At 37.5% G+C, this 23,720-nt stretch overlaps 2 protein-coding genes across 11 annotated transcripts in view; both read right to left on the bottom strand.

The window, feature by feature from the left end:
* The window catches only part of LOC106055960 (adenosine deaminase domain-containing protein 1-like), a 35,260-nt gene extending 21,723 nt beyond the window's left edge, over positions 1–13,537 (bottom strand). Inside the window, exons 1-5 of one of the 10 annotated variants that reach the window (XM_056006151.1) lie at positions 12,701–13,105; positions 12,467–12,569; positions 3,479–3,583; positions 2,853–2,963; positions 4–146 (exon numbers count right to left, since the gene is read on the bottom strand). In XM_056006151.1, coding sequence (XP_055862126.1) covers positions 4–146; positions 2,853–2,945 — 236 coding nt within the window. In that variant the 5' untranslated portion in view covers positions 2,946–2,963; positions 3,479–3,583; positions 12,467–12,569; positions 12,701–13,105. The other 9 variants (XM_013212471.2, XM_056006152.1, XM_013212470.2 and 6 more) reach the window with 9 other exon arrangements.
* Positions 13,538–16,050: 2,513 nt separating this feature from the next.
* LOC106055959 (zinc finger protein 474-like) lies at positions 16,051–22,049 on the bottom strand. The gene is made up of 3 exons (XM_013212466.2): positions 21,919–22,049; positions 19,655–19,728; positions 16,051–17,001 (listed from the first exon to the last, which is right to left on the bottom strand). The coding sequence occupies exons 1-3, from the start codon at positions 21,921–21,923 to the stop codon at positions 16,622–16,624; spliced, it is 459 nt and encodes a 152-aa protein (XP_013067920.2). The 5' UTR covers positions 21,924–22,049; the 3' UTR covers positions 16,051–16,621.
* Between the last annotated feature and the right edge of the window lie 1,671 nt (positions 22,050–23,720).

Below are 23,720 nucleotides of genomic sequence, written 5' to 3'. Positions count from 1 at the left end.
TACTTGCCATATGCAACACCGCTGTGGCCCAAAGGTTCCTCTCTAAAAGATAGTTCTAAACCATGTCGCTGACAATATTCATGCAAACACATGGTGGGATTTTTTATTTCTCTGCGAAAGGCTTCAAAGAGAATATCGTCTTCAGTCTGGAAGTAAAAAGAAATTCTATACTCTTAAGCGAGCAATTCATGTATATATATAAATATATATATACATTTTATTTCGAAAACGGCCCTAACCTTTAAAATTTCAAGTTATGTTTATGTTAATGAGAAAAAATTTCTCAATACATTGGCAACATTGGGAAAACTCGAGGTCGGTTTGAAAATGTCTCAATCGAAAAATTAATTTTGGCTAGAATGTTTTATGAATGAAAATTTTCTATGTGACGTCAAAGGGAAAAAACTTGCGTCACTAGGCTCACAGCAGTACACTAAGACATTTCTTCGCAAACAAGAACAAATTTTAATGAATCAATTGGTCTAATTAAACCTTTGTGGACAATCTTATTGTAGATTAATTTATTATTATTATTAATATTATTATTATCTACTGTTCATAGCGAGTTTGTTGAGATTAACCCAATAGCTCCTATTTCCAGTCTGAAAAATCCTCAATTAAACCCTAAGCAAAAATGGGTATCACTGAATAAAAAAAAATAATGAAATTAAATTTGTTGATGTATGATTAGTTATTGTGTTTGAAAGGCTTTATACATTGTTAACACGTTAATTGCATAGTCTCCTGTCCCATACCAAAACATTGGAAATGGTCATAACACAGCATATCTACGCCTTATTTGCACACACTGAACATGATACACAGGGCCGGCCCAAGCATTTGCGGGCCCTATGTGAAATGGATTGGGCGTGGCCCAGTCAGGCTAGGGATAAGGATAATAAGTGAAAATTAAGATTTTGTATTAGAAAAAAAATTTGTCTTTGCATTACATTTTTATTAAACGAAAGCTAACAATGCCATTTTTTTATCATGCGTAGGATTGGCGTTTACAATATTGATGGACAACACAAAATGACAATTTTGTCTATTTTAAGGACATTTTTATGAGTTTCAGGATATTTCCAGGAGCTCCTTGAAAACAAGGAGGTTCATATGTGATCAGGGATAGTTGTGCTTTTGGACGCCTCCAAGCAAGAGTGTGGTGAAATAAATCGCTCTGCCTGTCTACAAAAATCAGTGTCTACCAAGCAGTGGTTCTCTCAACCCCTCTGTGGATCTGAGAAATGAGTACTTTATAGAAAGCAACTAAGACTTCCTGAAGGCCTTCACCAAAGATATTTGCACACCATTATGGACATAGGGTGGCAAGACCACACTAAAAACAGCGATATTCTAGCAAAATGGTATGAACGTCTTATAATCCGACAGTCACGCTGGGCACCCTTATCCGTATGGGGGGCAAACATATGCCAAAAGCAATCTTTTTTTTTTTAAGTGAGCTGAAAGGTGGTCGGCATAATAGAGATGCCCCACAATAACGCTTCTTTAGAATACTAACGCGATGTGTTTAAGTCTCTTAAGAAAAAATGCGCCAATTTACTTTGTTACAAGGTGTACGTTTTACCCTATAACGTAGAGATTTTGCATCCATCACTTGATGCTTCATACTAAAGCTATAATGAATTGCAATATTAAATGTCAGAACATAACCATTTTAGAAGTTACACTGCAAAGACTTTCTTCCAAGTCAATAATAGCCCAATTATGCAGAAGATGCAATGTAAAACATTACGACGTGAGATGTGGTTTTCTATACTGTTGGGGGGGGGGGGGGGGGGACTTAAGAGACTTTCTATTCTAATAAACATGTACAATTTACAGTTAGAACTAACAGCACACAAAAGCAACTCTTCAGATTGATAGTCTTTACAAGATCGTTCATTTTCATAATTACAGATTATTCCCAAAATGACTTTGGGTAGATATCCTTCCTTAACAAATTATTTATCCGAGCGAGGCTCAGTCATCTGGTACTAGTATTTAATTGTGAAATCAGTTTCTATTACAAAGTCTTATTTTTAAGACATTTCCTCGAGCATGTCAAATTTGATTTTAAATTAAAATATTTGACTTTGTTGAAGTTAAATGTCAGATTGTATTCAATGTTTATTCCAACAGTCTTATCTAAAGTTGACTAAGAATTTTTATTTTTTCTTAATTGAATTATGGCAATGGCAATATCGACTGACTAAAACTTTCTGAAGTTTTTTATTGAAGAAAAGAATTACAAAATTTTATTCTTTTAATTAAACGTAAGTTTTAGACTTCAGTTAAAACAAATTTGCATTGTTCTGGAATTTTATAGAAACCGACACCCTTCTCCTTCAACACTGGCGAATTACAACAAACTAAGAAATTCTGGCAGACAATAGAGATGCAAATGAACCTGGTGGATCTATTTTAACTAATTGTGAAATACACACTATTGTAAAATAAATATTAAACTTTAAAAGAGTTTCATTCTTTAAAATTGAATAGGTCAACATAGAAGTCTTGTGTAGAAAAATACAAAATAGAAGTCTTTGAACAATAGCAAATGTATTATCACCATGTCTAAAAAAATATTTGATGCCCAAATAAATAGTCAGCACTTGCAATATTGATTTATCTCTATTTTCATTTTTCTGAAAAAGGCCTTTATTTGTATACTATACAAGTTGATAAAGTAGATCATTTTGTGTACTTATACAAGTGAAAGCTGCACAACTTTCTAATTTCCTCTACACTAACAGTATTATCTGATCAAGAAGTACAGTCCAATGGAATAGATGTTTATTTTGTACAAAATTACTATTTAAATGTAACTGTGTATATCTACAATTATATTCTACCTGTTTCACTGGCTGTGGTGGTGGTTGAAGATCATCTGGGCGCTCCATTAGGCCAGGAACATACTGCTGCTTTTTTTTAGTTGCTTGCGCCATTGGATTTTAAAATAAAATCTGGAAATATAAGTAGGCATGTTTTCATTGCAGAGCATAACAGATGGGGTTGGATTGGGCACACTTTCTGCAAATTGCCAACCTGCATCACAAGGCAGGCATTAAAGTGGAGCCCACAAGGCAAGAGAAAGAGAGGATGCCCAAAAAATACAACTTAAGTCCTCTACTACTCCAGATCATAAAAATGTTCCCATTAATAAATCAGATATAGGCAAGTCCACTTCTTCAAAATGTACACCAATTATTAACTAACATGAGAGTCAAGAACTATCTACTCTTGAATCTTTTGGATTATCAACAAATGTTGGCCAAAAAAACATAAAAGTTCTGTTTAATTAAAATTGAAAATAACAATGAGACTAAAATGTAAAGAAATAAACAAGAAATATAAAAAATACTTTTAAAAAAAAGCTTATGTTTATTTATATTAAGCGTAATTGTATCAATTAGTTTGGATCAGTCATGTAATTAAATTTGTAACAATAATAAATCTGTGCGATTAAAAATATTTTTACCAATTGTTTTTCTTTAGTGCAATTTCATGCTTTTAGACAAAGCTTCTCTAGACGCTATGATCCTATCACATGATTTGACCATTGGGGTGAATATAACCCTGATCGCTTTTTTAAATGCATAAAAAAATAATAATTAAAAAGTTGAAGCCAACATATTAACAACTGTACTAGAGAAGTGCTTTTGACAATAGAAGGTTTTATAGTTATCAATTGTTAGTTTCAAACTTTTCATGGTATAAAGGGGACTAATTCAAAACAACCAAACCAGTCAAGTACAATTTTTTTCCCCTTGTTTGATACCAAACAAAATAATTAATTACCAATAGTTAATTAACTAATTGCTTAATTATTTATTTTTATTGATTCTTGTTTTGTCAGGTAAAAGAAATAAATGTGCGAAATTTCAGCTTGATCCAAGAATGGTAGTGGGAGAAATAATGTGTACAAACTTTTTACCATACAGACAGAGTTGATATAAGCTTTGTAATAATGTAAAGTAAACATCAAAATATTGTTACGTATTTCTGAATCTTCTGGCTAGAAGTATTAGTAGGCACACAAATAAAAACACAGCAAAGAACTTGACGACTAAACTTTCAGTTTCATATAACTTTAATGACTATTAACTCTAACAATTCGTTACTGTAACATGTAGCGTAGGAGACTGTACAATATCTGTCAGTTTACAGTTAGCTATACTTCGTTGCAATTCATCTCTTCTCAACTTGCATCGAGCCGTATTCCACAGAACAGACCAACGACACACTTCCCAGTGTCGCTCCAGGTCTCCTAAAGCTGAACCAAGTCGTAACAGACCAACGACACACTTCCCAGTGTCGCTCCAGGTCTCCCAAAGCTGAACCAAGTCGTACTCTAGTCTACCACATCAGAGCCGCACACGTCTTACATCGACTGTATCGACTGTAACGGCTCAAGTCCACTGTAGTTCGCTGTATAGACTTTAACGACAGTAGTCCACTCCAGTTAACTCTACCCTAGTTAACTTGCATCGAGTCGTACACATTTCTCTTCCACAGAGCCGCACACGTCTTACATAGTCTGTATCGACTGTAACGGCTCACTCACGACTCCATACGACTGACTTTAACATTAACTCTCTGGCTTATATAGAGTCCCTAATCGCTTGTCCAAAGTTGCACAAACACGGCTAGTATCCTCTGAAATAACACGTGAGGAAACTTCACATCCTGTCTTTATTTATACACGTAGATTCCAGAAAACACTCGCTGCAGTGTCATCAAGTCGGGGTCACACGTAGTGACCTTTATCTGTCACTGTTCATTAGTAACTGTCCCCCTACTTAGATCTGTTCGTCCCCTGGAACAACACGTGTGGACACGTCACATCCTGTCTTTGTTTGTACATGTAGATTGCAGGGAACTCTAGCTGCTGTGTCATCTCGCCGGGGTCATACGTTGACCTCTACCTATCACTGTTCATTTGTAACACTGCCCCCTTCTTAGATCTGTTCGTCCCGAACAGATTCTACTTCATCACGATACTGATGAAATCGATCGACGATCAAGTAGGAAGCTTTGGTGGTTGCCCCCTTCTCAGAGATGTTCTTTCAATCTGGCAGTTGTCCATCTTCTTTCCATAGAAGAATGGGAGCCAAATCCTCATTTTTCAGCAGTTCCTCACAAATGTTTTCATCAATCTTGGTATGGAAACATCGACCTTCAGATGACGACATTGGGCACTCTTATCGAGAAATTCATCAGCATTCTAACGAGTTATAGCTTCACTGGCTGAGTTTTACATTTTCAAGCATCTTTTTACAGAGCTTCTTCAGAGATAACTAGGTTCATCACAGTACAGCAATATTCACATGCTCTTCTTTTAAACAACAGCAACTGACTTGGGTTTGTACGATGTTGGGTTGATCTTCTCGTACAGTTTTGTCACAGATGGTTACTCACTACAGTTCTGACATCTTAAACTACTTCTTTTCTGTCCTTCTTGCTTCTGACGTAATTAGCGTTCTTCTAAAACCTCTGTTATACTTCATCAACCTATTCTCATGAGGAATGTTCTTAGATTATTCATTAGTGGCTTCACACTTTCAACTGATTCGTAAGGCTTTCTTCTTTGGTCTGATGGTTCCGGACAGAATCTTTCTAAAAACATGGGTTGTGGAGTTTCATAAATGCAGGTGGGGGTCTATCAGTGGGAGAAGTGGTGGGCTTGTTTTCTAACAACATGGTCTATGTAGTTTCATAAATGCAGGTGGGGGTCTATCAGTGGGAAAAGGGGTGGGTTTGAATCTTGATCTTGTTGGAGCCATCCACGTTGCACTCTGCATGTGTCGCTTTCTCTGCCTCCTCCATTTGATATTTCTTTGGTTGCGTTGATGTCGTTGTCGTTGTCTTGCTTTCTTGTCGATCAATGCTGATGGTAGCCACTTAGCATATAGGAAGGTATTGCATTTCATAGCTGTAGTCATCAAGACTGTTGATCTAACAAGTTGCTTCAGCATTATTCTTCGATGGGTGCTTTGCGAATGAGCTGCAAGTCCACTTGAAGGCAAGTTGTCAAACACGTCATCACCTTCATCCGAGTCTGGAGGACTCGACTGTGGGGCAGGTTGATAACATTCAACGTGCAAAGGTCCATCAACTTCAGCATCAGTTTCTATTGTAATTCCTTGACTATCACCAGGGCTTCTCACGCCTACCTTGATAGATGTACAAGCTTCTGTCAAGTCTAGAGCTTGTTGGTGTATTTCTTGGCATTCACAATCTTCTTGCATAGCTACGTACGTACAGTTCTTGTCAAACGCATGAGTGCAGTAATCAAGCTTCGAGTTCCTCTCGTAGACACTGGCAGATAGAAAGAAGTCTTTAAGGCCCACAGCAACAGGCTTGGACGCAGACCCAACGTTGTCTTGATCTGTTTGGCTAGTTGAGGTACTCATATCAGGTATATCTATAGCTATAGCTTCGGTCAAACTATAGGTCTCTTCTATTGTTTCTTCAGCGGTCTCATTCTGCTTCTCGTTGAAACAATAACAGCTATCGTCTCTTTTCATTTCTTGTGGGCCACATTCGTTTGATTTGCTATCACAGTCAAAGACAGCACAACCATCACCAGCATCCCTATCGTAATTGTCTGTATCGCCACATTCTTGGTTTGACAATTGTTCGCTGTTCATCAATGGTGTAGTTCTTTCATCTGTCGACTCAATCTGATACTGCTGGGTGTTCAGTAGCTCGTTCATCATGATTCTAGTTTGATCTTTTATCAAATCTGTTTGTTCTTCTGTCTTGTTGGGCGTGGTAGCTATTTGTTCATTTTCATTCATGGCTTTGGTCAACTGGTTAAATGAAGAAAATCTGGTGTTGATTTCTGATTCTATCTCCTTAATGCTCTCTTTCACCGAGTTCATTTTGTATTGCAAAGTTCTCAGGAGCTCCATCGTATTAGGTTTGATTTCAAATTGGCAAGCGTCTGGATTCTCATCTTCCTCCAACAGGGCTTGTCTGAGACGTGCTATTAGCGTTTCCTTATTTCCGTTAAGATGTAGACCTCTTTCTCGAAGCTCTTGTCTAAGTTCTTTCAGGTCAAGTTCAATAAGAAGTTTGATGGAACACATTCTAGCCAGAAATATCCCACTTCTGACACCAATTGTTACGTATTTCTGAATCTTCTGGCTAGAAGTATTAGTAGGCACACAAATAAAAACACAGCAAAGAACTTGACGACTAAACTTTCAGTTTCATATAACTTTAATGACTATTAACTCTAACAATTCGTTACTGTAACATGTAGCGTAGGAGACTGTACAATATCTGTCAGTTTACAGTTAGCTATACTTCGTTGCAATTCATCTCTTCACTTCGTTGCAATTCATCTCTTCTCAACTTGCATCGAGCCGTATTCCACAGAACAGACCAACGACACACTTCCCAGTGTCGCTCCAGGTCTCCTAAAGCTGAACCAAGTCGTAACAGACCAACGACACACTTCCCAGTGTCGCTCCAGGTCTCCCAAAGCTGAACCAAGTCGTACTCTAGTCTACCACATCAGAGCCGCACACGTCTTACATCGACTGTATCGACTGTAACGGCTCAAGTCCACTGTAGTTCGCTGTATAGACTTTAACGACAGTAGTCCACTCCAGTTAACTCTACCCTAGTTAACTTGCATCGAGTCGTACACATTTCTCTTCCACAGAGCCGCACACGTCTTACATAGTCTGTATCGACTGTAACGGCTCACTCACGACTCCATACGACTGACTTTAACATTAACTCTCTGGCTTATATAGAGTCCCTAATCGCTTGTCCAAAGTTGCACAAACACGGCTAGTATCCTCTGAAATAACACGTGAGGAAACTTCACATCCTGTCTTTATTTATACACGTAGATTCCAGAAAACACTCGCTGCAGTGTCATCAAGTCGGGGTCACACGTAGTGACCTTTATCTGTCACTGTTCATTAGTAACTGTCCCCCTACTTAGATCTGTTCGTCCCCTGGAACAACACGTGTGGACACGTCACATCCTGTCTTTGTTTGTACATGTAGATTGCAGGGAACACTAGCTGCTGTGTCATCTCGCCAGGGTCATACGTTGACCTCTACCTATCACTGTTCATTTGTAACAATATCAATGTACATCAGTATATAGAATAGATTTACAAACCAGATAGATAGTCACAATCTAATTTCTAGACTCTAGATAATTAGCTGATATCTCTCTCTATATATATATATATAGCTCCTCCTTCGTGGTTGAAGATGAGCACATTTCTCATTTACTATGGTCTTGAAGATGACTGTAAAGTCCAATCCTCACTTTAAAAAGCCAGCTGCATAAATGGCATGGGTGGTATATGTCAGTTGCAGATAGGCCTGCTTCTTCTTTCAGCTTTTTGTTGGTTCGGCGCTCTTTCGCCCTGGCTACTCATCTTGCTTCAAATCTTGAGACTCCGAGACTCACAGCTTCACGCCATGAGGAGCGATCGAGAGCTAGTGCTTACCAGCAGTGAATGTCGATATTGCATTCCTTGAATGAGCTCTTGAGAGTGTCTTTGTAGCGCTTGTGTTGGCCTCCCTGGGAGCACTTTCCTGCACACAACAGGTCTTCTTCGTTTGCGGCATCTAGTGCACAGTCATCTGCGAATAGCAGGTCTCTGATGCAGTCGTAGTTTACCTTGGTCCTTGCCTTGAGTCTCTGAGCATTGAATAAACTTGCATCAGTGCGATATCGTATGCCAACTCCAATCTTTTCTGTGCGAAAGCATGGCAGTGAATATTATGTTGAAAAGCGTTGGAGCCAGCACACTATATATGACAGATCTCGTTCAACTAGCTGATATATTGATCATCTATGATTTATGATATGCTGATACAAAATCTAACTCTAGAATTTAATCTAGATATACTTACTAGCTTAGATCTTTAATGTTAATGGTAAATAATGTTCACATATGATAAGTTCTAAAAAAAAAGCTAACATAACCCTAATCAAAGTTTAAGATTATATATGAAACATGAAACAGTAAGAATGTTTTTTAATATTAAAATACTAAATCAGTTAGCTTCCTATTATAATAATAATAATTTTATTTATAAAGCGCTGTTAACAAACAAAATGTAGGCTCAAGGCGCTGTAACAACATTACAAACAAAAACACAACTGCCAAAATAACAGTTAATCTAAAAAAGTTTTAAACAAGTAGGTCTTAATGTTCTTCTTAAAAGTGGTATAGCATGTTGTCTGTCTGAGATCAATGGGGAGTGAGTTCCAAACCTTTGGTCCGTGAACTGAAAAAGCACGCAGACCGTAGCTTTTGAGGGAGAAACGTGGCACTACTAAAAGCGTTGAGTCCATTGAGCGCAGGGTTCTCTGGGGGACATATGGAGTAATCAGTTCGCTAAGGTACAAGGGCATCTCTTTGTTATATATACACTGATGACAAAGTGTGGCGACCTTGTAATCGATTCTCGCTTTCACGGGAAGCCAATGGAGCGTGCGCAAGAGCGTAGTAGCAGAATCTTGTCTAGTTTTTTTAAGGACTATTCGAGCGGCGTTGTTCTGTATACGTTGCAGCTTGGCTATTTTGTCATCAGGTATACCTGCTAGCACGGCGTTGCAGTAGTCAAGGCGGGAGAGTATGAATGCCACAGCTAGCGTTTTTGTTGACTCCGTTGTTAAATATGGTCGGATCTGGCCTAATCTGCGCAGCTGCAGATAAAGACCTTTGCAGAGCTGATTTATGTGTGGGTCGAAAGATAGTGTTGAGTCGAAGAAAACTCCAAGATTCCGCACTACATGGACAAAAGGAACATGGCAGTTCGTGATAAAGAGAGAATCTGTGCTTTCAACTTTTGAGACATTGTTCCTAGTGCCAATCTTAATTATTTCTGTCTTGTCTTCGTTCATCTTGAGTTTATTTTCAACCATCCAATCGCTCACCCTTGCAACGGTACTACTGATTTTCTCTGCCAGATGCGACACCTCTGAGGGTACTGATGAATCGTATAACTGTGAGTCATCGGCAAAGAAATGGTATAAGATGCCGGTTGGCCGTATGACACCGCTGAGTGGATATGTGTACATAGTGAACAGTACTGGGCCTAGAACTGATCCTTGGGGTACTCCGTACTTCAAAAGTAAGCTTGTTGATTCCGTCCCGCTAACAACGACACTTTGGGTGCGTTCCGTCAGGTAGGATCCAAGCCACTTTAGGACGACTCCTGCTAAACCAAAAGTTGCAGAGAATCTGGCCATCATAATTTCATGGTCTAGCGTATCAAAGGCTGCGGACAAGTCCAGCATAGAAAGAATTGATATGTGGCCTTTGTCGGAATTGTGAAGTAAGTCGTTTAGTACCCTGACCACTGCTGTCTCTGTGCTACGGCACTTCCTATATGCAGATTGAAATTCTTCCAAGAGACAGTACTGTTCAAGATGAGAAAGAATTTGCACTAACACGATGCGCTCCAGAAGCTTTGACAGGAAGGGAAGATTTGAAACCGGGCGATAGTTTTTTAGACATTCCGGGTCAAGACTGGATTTCTTTAATAAGGGCCTGACAAGTGCATGCTTAAATTGCTGTGGTACAATGCCTGAAGTCAGTGAAGAGTTCACAATGTTGGTAATTGTAGGTACAAGCTCATCTAAACATTCAAGGAGCAAGGAGGTTGGAATGGGATCAAGGTCACATGACTTATTTGGCATCTTCAAAATAGTACTTTTGACATAATCTTCAGATACACGCTGAAACTCGCAAAAAGGAGTATTATGAAAAATTGGAGAGTGGTCAAGCTGTGATGAGAGGGATGGCATGTCATTTCTAATCTGCTCAATCTTCCCAATGAAGAATCTATTGAAGGAATCAGGAAGTTCAGATACTGGGATAGATGACGGCAAACGTTCGTTATTTGCTCCCCCTAACATTTCAGCGGTGATCCTGAATAGCTCCTTTGAAGAATCAGAATTTTCGATTTTTTGTCGAATATGACTAGCTTTTGCGTCTCTAATCATACGGTTAACCTTGTTTTTTTCTCGTATGTATATTTGTCGATGTATCGTCAGACCTGTCTTTTGAAATGTACGTTCGGCACGTCGGCGAATAAGTTTGGCAGTCTTTATGTCTTCCGTCAACCAGGGTGCAGATGGCCTAACTGAGACTGTACGAGTGACAAGAGGTGCATGGCTGTCCAGCAACTTTTTCAAGCAAGAATTGTAATTGCTGTAATATTATTTTTTCTTTACTTATTAATGGTGATATCTATATCTATATTCTAAAGATGTCTAGAGTTAGCGATCTACTGAATCTATGCTGACCTCTTTCCATAGCCATAGTCTATTGTTATATGCTCTACGCTGGAGCATATGGTGCGCACTTGTGCACTGTTGAAGACTAGTGATGAACAGAGGGTAGAGACAAGATGAGTGACTATTGATTCCGGTTAAGTTGATGGAGAAACAAAACTAGAGATAGGCTAGAACAGCCTGAGTTGTAGAAGGGATCATAGCCTGTGTGGTGAGCAGGTGAGAAGCAGTGTAGGTTGCCTGGTCAGGAAGAAGTCTTGTGAGGAAACTGTGGAAAGGGTTGTTCCTGTAAGTGGAGGACTTTCCTGTTTATGTAGACTATTGTTCTGAAGACGAGAAGATAAGTGTGACTCTGTGTTAGTGAACCCTGTAGACATAGGCGCAACAGTGAACCTTGTACATTAGTGGAAGGCAGTGGTCGTGACAGTGAACTCATAGCTAACATTTAATAAACATTTATGTTTGTGTAATCTTTTCTCATCTGTTATCAAGAGAACAAACATCACTCATCTCTTCACCTTGATCCTTCCTTTAGTGTTTGCCCTTGATTCGTTACACTATTTGTAATTAAGACTTAACTAAAACTGCTTTATTGATCCTTGTGGAAATTTGTTGTGATTGATTACAAGGGCTCTTTTCTCAAGTAAAAACAACAAAAAAAAAACATTCACAATTATTCATTGTCTTGTTAAAAAAGAATTTGACTAGATCTTATCATTGTATATAATATGACTAATCTTAGATCTAGTGACTGACTAGTTCTAGGAGTAGGTCTGACATCTAGAAATAGTAGGTAGTTTGTACCTAGGTATTTATATTCTTGCACTTGATTTTCAATTTGGTTGCTGATCTGAATTTCTGTAAGATGGTCTTTTTGTTAGCTAAATTTAAAATTGACAAAACAATAATAATGTTATAAACCTGGTGATGACACAGATGGGGGTAATGCTGTGTGTGTTCTTAGCCTACCCAAATCGCCCCAGTCCAGCGCAGGACGAGCGGTCAACCGTGACCAGTGACAGTACACGCCAGTTCAACCTGTGTGTAAATATTACGCACGCAAGTCAAGGCGATTGTGATCATTCTGAGTGGTCAAGAACGTTCCATCCGATTCTAGAAGGCCAGTAGAGACACTATATAAGAGCAAGTGCGTTTGGGTCAAGACTTCACGACACTTCACGTTACCTCCAATGTGACTAGTACGAGGCAAAGTTAGAAACAACACAGTGTGTGAAGTCAGGCATTCTATAGTCCATTTTTCTACTCATAAAACAGCATAACTTTGCTCCTATATAGCACAGAAAGATAAATTTGGTATCATTGTAAATGTCTCAGCAAGCTCTACATAACTAGATAGTTTCTTTTGTTAACTTGTTATATGCTTATTTTGAATTTTTTGTCAAACTACCTGTTACCTACCTCTAGACACTAGTGAGTCTAGTAGAGCCTATACAGTAACTAATATTTTGTCTAGATGTCTCACAGTCTTGAGTAAAGAAACAAACTTACCTAACTTACTAACTAACAACTTTTACTACAGACTTTAGTTTAGACAGACTAAGAGATTCTAAAGCCTAAAGCAGATGTTATTATTGATATATCTAATTATCTACGACTACGTATCTAGATTAGGTCTCTAGACTCTAGATCTAGTACTTGAGTAATACGGTGTGGTTCAGTTACAGTTAGAATCTACAACTCAACTACAAGTTTATTACTGAAGTTACACTCTATTAAAAATTAAAGTTACAGTAACAATGCTAAGACTAGAGTGTAACTTTTTTTTTTAATTAACAATAACATTTAGATCTAGATCTAGACTTGGAGTTAGTTAGAGAATAGAGTGTCTTAGATTTTTACATAATTTATAGATTCTAAATATAGATGTAGAGTCTAGATGTAGACTTTAGTTTATGTGAACTAAAGGATTACTCTTTAGTTTTATTCAACTTTATAAACTTTACAATCTTACTCTAACCTAGATTTAGATTTTAGATTTATACGAATCCTGCCCTATATATGCAGATCACTGATACAATAGACATATATAGGTCTATAGTCTATGCAGACTTCTGCCAGCTAAAGTAAATAAATAAATAAATAAAGATGTAGTCTAATAATAATAATAATTAAAAATTTAAATTATTATTATTATTATAATACTTAATAGTAATAAAAAAAGGTTCTCGAGTCAGCCGGTTACCTAGTATTATACTGGTGTTTTCTGAGACAGGCCTAGTCTATTTTGACTGACAAAACTGTGAATTTTAATCACCCTGATTTACTGACAGAAAAGAAAAATTCGATACCTTGACATAGCCATAATATAAGAAATATAAGAAAAACTGAAATGGAAAAAAACAAAACAAAGAAAATATGGGAACCTAAGCTTATAGATATATTCTAATAAGCGATTATGGAAGTTGTCTAAAATAACAATGTACCCAGTTTTATATCAACCGATAATAATAACGGACCTCACATACACCTTCAAGGGCTTTAATATCCCTAACAAGATTCTTGTTGCCTCACCTTCGATGAAGTCCAGTAGGGAATCGGCGCCGTAGGCGCCATTATCCCGTTGATGGTTAGAAAGGCTTTTATCCAACCACCAGGCCTGGACATGGGGCTCTTCACCCCTGTCCTGTCTGAGGGCACCCAACGGTAGGCGGCCATATCGGTTGACTGGGCCAGACCGGGCCGTGCCGTGTACACAGCGCACCGTCCCCGAGTCTTAAGTCACCCGCTATAAGCGTCAGGGACAGCGCTAACAGCTTGTCTCATATTCCTATACTGTAACCGCCACTATTCCGTGCAAGGGCCGCCAATCCAGCAATCCGGAACTGATGACGACCCCCTTTGTGGAACGGCGTGGCGGACTTTTTGGACTGGGTTGCAGGTTACTTAATTGTTCCATCCCCACCCCGAGTGAGATAAAAAAAAAAACAAAAGCTCACCCAGGGAGACCTGCTAGAAGGCCTGGTTCGCTACTCGTTCTTAGCCTGTCCAGATCCACCTCTGGATGTTTCCACCGGAGGGCACGCTGAGGCGACGGGTAGCTGGAATTTCCTCCGGTATTGCCTCACCAGAAACTTCCTCAATGGACACTGGCAGTGCCAAAGAATTAATACTAGTTCGTTTCTAAAATAATAATAATAATGCTTATATAATGGCAATGTATAGATTCCGAAGATGACAGCAGTGCCTTCCAAGATTCTTAATCAACTGCATAGTGTCAAAAAGATCAAATCAGGTACATTAGTGACCTATAAACTCATTTTTTCACAGAGAGTAGTGTGTAGCAGGATTGTGTGCTTGTTCCACCATTTTTCTGTATGGCTGCAGGTTTTTAGTCTACAATATATAAAAAAAATCCAAACGGCCAACACATTGTCCTTTGATATTCTTTTGCGCTAAACACACCACATACGTACATGCGTTCTTTTTCGGTGTTTTATTTCGAACTGCCTTGTGATTACCACATTGCGGCCTGCATTTTTTGCCACATCCGATGCAGTTAAAGTAGCTGTTTGTCTCTGGTCTGTTTTAGTTTTATTTTGGTCGTCTGCAGCTTTCTATAGCAAGAGCTTTTCTTTTGGTCTTAAATGCGTATCCCTCTTCCTTTGTCAGAACTCTTCAGATATTATGTCTCTTTCAGAGCCCATCTTCTGCCAACTTCTTTCCTCTTTGCTAGTGAGGGCAAAATCATACCCGAGTTGATCTTTATTGCTCTTCATGGTGGCACCTCTGTTACATCTTTTAAACTCGCCAGAAAAAGATCGCCTTTGGCATGGGGTCACCCCCCATACGAAATAGGTGTCAGCGCAGTTGTCTTTTAATTATTACACTCTATATCAGCCTCCAGCAGAATATGTTTATTTGTGAGGCAATCTTGTCGCTTCTTTCTGCCTACGGCCTAACATACCATACTATGACGTCTCCAAGAATGGCCGAATCTTGCCAACCAGAAAGGCGTTTACAATAAACCGGTGGACAGAGCACTATGTTTGCTTTTAGCGACAAATAGGTGTCTGAGGAATCTGCTGAAATTACGAAGAAAACAGTTCACACTTGACACGGAAATAGGACAACTCAAAAGACGTCCGGCTCTGATGGTCTTCGTGCTGCTATCACGGAAAGCTTTACAGACCTCTTTACTTTATGCTGAGACGCCACCATCATATACCTGTACAAAAAGGCGACACGTTCTACTGCTCTAATTTCTTTGCTGTCAGCGAGAAAAATCCTTACCATGATACTCTCTTTACCGACTGCCCAAAACTCCATAGAAAAGGAAGTGCTATCTGAAAGTCAGTGTGGTTTAGAGCTAGTAGAGGTATCTCGGACATGATTTGCCTTCATCATAGTGCTCGAAAGCAAATCCGATCTTAGGTTTATAAAATAATTTTCAGCGTTTTCAATGATGATAAAAAATATATTCAGTATAATTTAGCATATTATATATCTACGGAACAAATAAATGTTAACATTCTTTAGTTTAGTACCAAGGCCATTCGCCACGGTAATTTTTTTGTAGTATTATTATTAAATTAAATTAAAAAAAAAGGAACTTTTGAACAACGTTCGTGAAATGCACACACATAACACAACAGGTTGCTGCGGCCCTCCTGAACATATGTTTATATTTAATGAAAGAAAAGATAGGAAGTCTTTTTTTTTTAATATCTCGAAAAACTCATAATAGTATTCTATAATTAGTACTTGCCATTGAATAATGTAAGGAAAAAACAACAACTAAGTCAGTTAAGTCATATTTTAGTTTTTATTTATTCAATTTTCACATGCACATTTCCCAAAATATGAAATGTAGTAGTTTGTTCTTTTCATCTCAAATTCTAAATACTTAGTCAAATCATTCTCTTCATTTAGTGGATTCATTAATTCTAGAATATCGATCAAGCCTAACTCCCACCATCAAGTCTAAAATGTAATGTCCAGTAGTCTCATATTTCAAACATAAGATTGAAAACATTGCTCTCCCACGTCCCCTATTTCCCAAGGATGCTGAAAGTTTTTTTTTTTTTAAAGTTTGATGTTGACATTTCTATTGCCAAGGTCAGTATTTTGTTAAATACGTGTGCCCCACACTGTCCAAGAAGTATCCATCGCAGAAATTGAGAGATTCTGAGAACATTACAATGACTTAAAAATTACACTAGAGCGTATACGATTAACGATGTACCGAATATACATTATTATAGAACAGAGCAAGTTACTTACATTAGATTTTAATACATTTACAAATCTTTAAAAAATATGTTAATTTTTATTTTGAAGGTTAAGTTCAGCTTAAAGTTTAACTGTTGTTGGTGGTGTGTACTAAGTCTTAGCTGAACGTTTCAAAGCCTTGTAACCCTGGCAATGTTTTTGGTGTAAAGAAATGCTTTCAGGCTGGAAAGTGCGACCACATTTCTGACAAGGTATGTACTGAGACTGGGCTGCTTGAAAGGCTGCTTCATTGGCGGCGTCTAGGTTGTAGTTACCTGCCTTTGAGCCTTGTATCTCACGGGCGGCTTCCGTTAATATTTGAGGCTTTGTCGGCTCAGGTCTTCGAGCGTTGGGCGGAAGTTGATCGTTCTCAAACTTCCACTTGGCCAGGCACTGTTTCTCGTGGATAGTTATGGAAGCTGTGCCGTACTCTCTGCCGCAGATATAACACATTACTGTTGGGGGTCTGCGGGAAACCATAGCTGGGGGATCTAAAAGAAAAGAAAAATAATTGTTCTTGTCAACATGTTTTTCCACTATACTTATATTAAAGCTGTAAACTAAAAAGCAAACATTAGGCAGTCATTTTAAGCTGTTAGTTTTTACTAAGTTTATCCGATTCTTACGACATGAGCCCGGATTCGTAACATAGTCTTTGTACCAGCAGATAAGAAATGCCGAAATGCTAGGAGACAATAAAACAAAAGAAAACAGCCGTCAAGATGTTCAGTAGCTGAACAATCTTATATGCCCCTACACACTTTATTCCTCATCGCTCTCAATCCTGGATGTGAATATAGCCTAATCATGTTCAGAAAGCTCATCATGTTACCTTTAGTATCTATCGATTGGAGGAGGTGTAGATGTCAGCAGAATGAATTTCTGCTGCTAAGAAGGGGAAGAAAATCGCTTGGCGCTCGGTTCTACTTGACCTAGCAGGTTAAAGGGTTGGGGGTAGCCGCAATGAGATCTCCCTCCAGCCGGGCTCCGGCTCCAAGCAGCATTTTCCCCAGTATTTAAAACTAAAAAAAATGCATATTCAGAGGTGTTTAGTGTGCACTGTCTTGCTACTGTTCTATTAAAAATCTGCCCTTCACTGCACTTAATTAATGGAGCCTAGCGACTGGTAGAAAATAGTAACTATAGTTTTACTTAATTTTTTTATTGGAGGTGGGAAGGAAACCACATATCCCTTTCTGGCTACGCTCATGAAATTTAGTAATTGTAGCTTTTTTTGTTGGAAATGAGGTTAACCTCAAAACCCCTCTGGGCTACGCTCATGGATTTTCGTGACTGTAGTTTGCTTTAGATTTTTTTTTATCGAAAAGGAAAGTTATATCGTCAAAACCATTTGTTGGGGATTTTAAACTCAAAACCATCTGAGAGTTTTTAAAAACTCAAAACCCCCAAATGGCTACGCTCATAGAATTTGGTGAGTAAGCCATCTCAATCAATGAACATTCCTTTATGTTTGCTATCCAGTGCCTCTTTTTCCCAATTGTTAGTGTCGATTTTGAAGAGTTTCATGTCGCGTTTGCATACATCCGTAAACCTTAAAATTGGGAGACCAGCGGCTCCCCTGCCTTCTATTAGATCACCATACAGAATGTCTTGTGGGAGTTGTAGCATTCTGTGATTCAGGTGATTACAGATGCCCAATCTGTGTATGCAGCTGTGTATCAAGGCTAGGCCTCTTTAGTCACATGAGAAATTGCAAAGGGAAAAGATTGTCTCTCGAAATATAAAATGCCTCAGACAGCCCTCGGAACGTTTAATTCGGACCCCAAATATTTTGTAATAATAATTAACAAATATCTGTTACATTCACAATGTAAATGATCGAGTTTGTAATAGATGTCATAGAATCATTAGAGGAATATTTTGATTGTTACAATTTACTGCTAGTTCCGTCAGCTGTTTTCAACTGTTCACAAACGCAGTCAACAAAGTTTCTCTGTATGTTATTCCAACAAGGGATTTGGGTTGAGTGTTTACTGTTTCTTGATTTCTTTAATATCAAATACAAAATAAAAAATCGTAGAGTTGATTGATAATGTCGTGTGATGAAAAGAGAAACATCTGTGTCTTATTTACAATTATTAAAATGTGATCGTTTATAAGGACTATAAGATTTCACTCACTTCACTTCTAAATAGTTCTAAACATAAAACAACCCTTCTACATTTAAAACTGATGACACAAGAAATCAGTAAGCAGAAAACTAAAGACTAGGCCAGCAAAATGTTTTTTCTAAAAGTGGATAGTTCTCAGAAAGCTGCTAGATAGCCCAGAGTACTAAAACACTTTCTAATGGTCAATTTGTAAAACAAATTCAAGTTTGCAAAGTCTTAAGTCTGAATAAGAAAAAGTATTTTAAAACTGAGTTTATCTCGCAAAACTCTAGAATCAAACCAATAATTCAATATTTTATATTAGTTTGCCTCAAACATTTAGGCTACTTTGATTTCTGCGATGGAGAAAAGTACCGATGTGAAACTTACTGCGCAATTAGTGTTATTTAAGAAGAAAAAGATTTTCTGCATTCCTGTTAATGTAATTGTGAAGTAGTGAAACAAGATCTGCAGCGGGAATTAATTAAACTTCTAAGAATAGTATCAAACAATTAATTATAAATGTTCAAACATCAGATTACTACCAAAGTTAAGGACTCATGCTCCAAGAATGTGTGCAATGTTTGATTCTTCGATTTTTTTGAAGCAGTTTTTTTTTTTCATTAATGAAACCTAGAAAAAGCTGTTATTGAAAAATTGATTTACGGTCGAACACTATTGAACAGCTCAGTTTTATGAATGATTCCCTCCCAATTGGAACTAAATTATAAAGATCTTTGATCGAAACACAATTTCATACATCTCGTAAGCTTGATTTTGATATCATAAATCCGATAATCAATTTCTGCATTTTATTTTATATAAAAAAATGATGGCCTGCTCCTAAAAAAAAGTCTGGCTATCACTGGACTAACCCAAGCCTAATATAAGACGGCAAGAATGCAGCGACAGTGTTCGAAACCGGAGCCATCGTGGCGTCCTTCCGAAGTGCATACCATGCGACTAGGAGAGGGGAAGCTATATTTATAAAATAACTATGCGAAAATTAGCTGATTATTGATATTTTAATTACCTTGAGTGCTGCCGTGTCCGTCTCTGTGCATTTCCAGCGAATAAAAGCTGAAGGAATGGTTTTCAGATGAGCAACTAGAAAAAAAAATCACATTGTCAGTCAACATCGAAATAATGTTTTGTGCTTGACTTTTTAATAATCAACCTCAAAATAATGTTTTGCTTATGAGCTATTAGCCAATGAGATTTTTACAAAGCTTAAATCGACTCACTCTGTTGTCTGTCTGGTAAATAGATTAAACTTGTTATTTCTCACACATCCATTCTCAGATCAAGTTGAAATTTTGAACAATTATTCATTGGCGAAGACAATACATGAATAAATTTTTAAAATAAATTCAACAATTAGTCAATTAATTAGGCCTACTCGTAATAATTTTTTTTATACCAACAAGAGAAATTAATCATCGCTAAACCTGTAGGGTTATGTCCTCTTAGATAATTGTACACGTTCTTTCTCCCACATCCATACTCGAGTCGAGTTTAAACTTAACACAATTTTTATTGTAGCTAACAAAGCATTAATCATTTTAAAAAATCAGCCAATTAGGCTATTCATTCATGGTAATTCATTATTTTGTTTCATATCAAAAAGGGAAATAACTTCTACATATTGAGAGATATAGTTGTAAGTGTGGAGTTCTTTCCATTAGATAAGCTTTTTTTAATACAGTATTTTGTATTTTGCTTGTTTAAAACTATTATTATGTCAGTCTCCGCTGAGATTCTTCAATTACGGTTGCCAGACCGTGTGCTTTGCTCGGCTTTTACTTTAATCAAATTCTTATATTCTGGTTTATCGATAAAAAAGAGGAAAAAGGTTTTGGCAACTGCCAATGACCCATATAAACAAAAAATAGTAGGCCTATATATTGAAGGCGGTTCAAAGGATGCCCTTTTTCAGAGATCCTAAAGTGTTTTTTTTTCTTTTGCATTCCCGGGCATAATGATAACGTTAAATGAGAATGTTCTTTGACGAAAAAATAATTTTTCTAAAAAAGTACAATAGGAAGAAAATGTTAGGCCTATAGATATGGAATTCCTAAGATATTTTTTGGCGAATGATGAACCGTTGCAAAAGGCGCATCGGCTGAGAAATGTGAAACTTGATAGGGTATTTTTGAAGCTTATGATTCACAAACATGTTTTATCAAATACACCGTAAAACTAGTTTTTAACGTTAACTGTGTCTTTGTTTGTTTGTTTGTCTCCTGTCTGTGCAGGTGGCTGGTAACACTACGCTCTTTTAGATTCAGGGTGAATTTTTTGTTTCTAGTTTTGGCTAACTTGAACAGAGAATTGTAGCCTTCTAGATTGGCTGTTTGTTTCGATAAATATATTTAACATTAGGCTTACAGCTTGATTTGATAAAAGAGTTTACCGCTTCACACACACACACGCACGCACACACACATACTCTGGAGCTGCTGGAATTCTCGAAGTTTTGTTTTATTAATTATTCTTTTATCTTTTGATTCCAATCAACACATTTCTACACTGTTCAAGATAAAAATTGTGATTTGTGAAGGACTTCGTAGACGGGGCCAACTGAAGACCAGCTCCTCCAAACCAATAAGAATTAGTATGTGACTGGACATGTCATCTATAGGACTTGGAACGTTGTTTTTGATCCCATTATCCGAATGTATTCACACTAACGTCGATCTCTATAAGAAATAAAGGCCTTAAGCTTCTTGTATATCGTTTGGTGTGTACAAGGAATTGAAATCTATTAGAAACACTATATACAGTGAGGTATTTACGACAATGCATTAGATTAGTATTAGACTTTAAAAGTAAAAAATGTTGTTGTTTTTTAAGTCACGATGCTCAAAGTGTTGCTTTTAATGAGAATATTGTCAATCTCAATCTTGGGTGGCTCTACCGGCCCAATTGTGTACCAAAGGCCCTCCCTCCCGGGTATATGCTCGAATGTCCATATATGATGTAGCCAGTCCGCCCCTGATTATAACTAGAATCTAGATATAGGCTACATCTAGAATACATATTATAGGACTAGACTGGAGTTTATTTCTAGGTCTAGACCTAATCTAGAATCTCATCATCATTGATCAGCAATCATCAGATCATCTAGTCTAATCTGGATAGGCCTATCTATTAGTATTAACTATTATTTATAATTTATCTAGATCTAGATTATAATAGATAGATATCTAGATTCTAGATAGTTCTAGATCTAGGTGTTGCAGTAATTTAGGCCTACAAGTAGCCTACATCTATGCACCTTTCTATAACCAAATTTACCTCATTTGAATTGGATGACATTAACATTTCAATGTACACAAAATAAGTACAAAATCTGTACATTTCAAGCCTAAGCGCCCGATGGAAAACTGACTCAGATTCTGTTAGTTGCGTTTCTTAACTGATTTCTGAACAGAAACATCCAGTTTCATTCGGAAATACCCCATTATTTTTTGGTGCGCATAGCAGTTTTCATGACGCCCTTATGACATAGAGTCTATCAAGTATTTATGTTTTCTTGTTTTGTTCCATATCTATCGTAACAAAGTCAATGTCTACCAGGAGGTGGTTCTCTCAACCCTTCTATATGGCTCTGAGACATGGACATTATACAGAAAACAACTAAGACTAATAGACTAATTTTCCCATAAGTGCTCCAGCTTCCTGACATTCTTTTTTCTTTGAGGAACACAAAGTATTTGTCTGAGCATCTTTCATTGGTTCATCAAAATATCTAAATCTCATTCCTTGATGCCACATTGTAGGCACAATTTAGTGAGCGTCTTATAAAAACTATGTTCTTCCCATTGGATACAAAAATCGCCATGTGAGCTAAAAACACATACACATACCAAGTTATAGAAATCTGCAATGTCGAACACAGCTGACGGAAACATTGAAGCCCAAGTAGACCTTGTGGTTAGCACAGTGAAAATAATGCAAGTGGCTGCTTTTGATGAAGAAGGGCCTGATGAACATGGTGCTATCCATTCATATTAGAATATTTTTAGCTACGCAGTTTATTTAAGGATAAATGGGAATTTTCATTACTTGTAGAATTTCTTCAGCCATTTCTCACAATTATAAAAACCTAGAAATGATTCTCTAATTCTTTGGTTATTTCGTCATCGATGATCACAAATTATGCCAATTAAATCTTTTTTTTTCCATATGTATTGATGTCACAAATGAAAAAGAAAAATGGAGCGGATTGGATCTCCTTTGTATCGCTATTTTCGCTAGAACTGCATTGCCCATACCCTATCCATGATATGCAGCATGTAGCATTGTTTTCCTGTGAAATTTCAATATTCATTGCCATTTTAAATAAATTCTGGTCCGAGGTTTTTTGCATAAATATAATGGTGTTAACTTTCTTATCCACTAAGTTTCAATTAAATACTATTCCATGATCAATTTAGTCCTCTCTCTATTATCTAGATTTTCGTTATAATCGGTTTCGCCATTCATTACAAAAGCACAAAAAATTCATCATCTTTAACGATTGCAACAGAATATGATGTTTCTTTTTTGCTTGCTTAATATGGGCCCCTAACGGTCGTGGGCCCGGGTTCATTGAACCCTATCGCGCCATGGATAGGCTACTATGCTACGCCACTGGCCATCACTGCATTGTTTGTTCGTGGCAGATTGTCTTGTAGCCTTGCTGTACTCTTGAAATGGTTCTTCACGTATTAATGACCCCGCTGATGATTTTGCTATGAAACGACCGGCCGGAGCTTCCACGCAGTGACGTAGGCCTACTAATTAAGGGTGCAAGGCGCCCCCTTCTCATTTCCCAATGGTGAACGTAAAAGAATTTGCAAAAGAACTGTCACTATATAGTAAACAATACTAAACGTAGGTCTTCCAATAATGTAGCCTAAAAGAAGTTGGTGAACGTTGCGATAGAAATACAAAATATTTTATTTAACTACACAAAGGATACATTTTTTGCGAACAAAAGAGTGAAAGACGAACGTTTTCACAATTTAGGTAGGTACCAAAAGTTTGTACACGTTATTTCTCCGACACCCAATCTCGGATCAAGCTGAAATTTTGCACAATTATTTCTTTTACCT

Source organism: Biomphalaria glabrata, chromosome 12, assembly GCF_947242115.1.
Source record: "Biomphalaria glabrata chromosome 12, xgBioGlab47.1, whole genome shotgun sequence".
Taxonomy (NCBI): domain Eukaryota; kingdom Metazoa; phylum Mollusca; class Gastropoda; family Planorbidae; genus Biomphalaria; species Biomphalaria glabrata.
The sequence above is the reverse complement of the archived record's forward strand: the minus strand, read 5'-3'. Positions and strand labels throughout refer to the sequence as shown.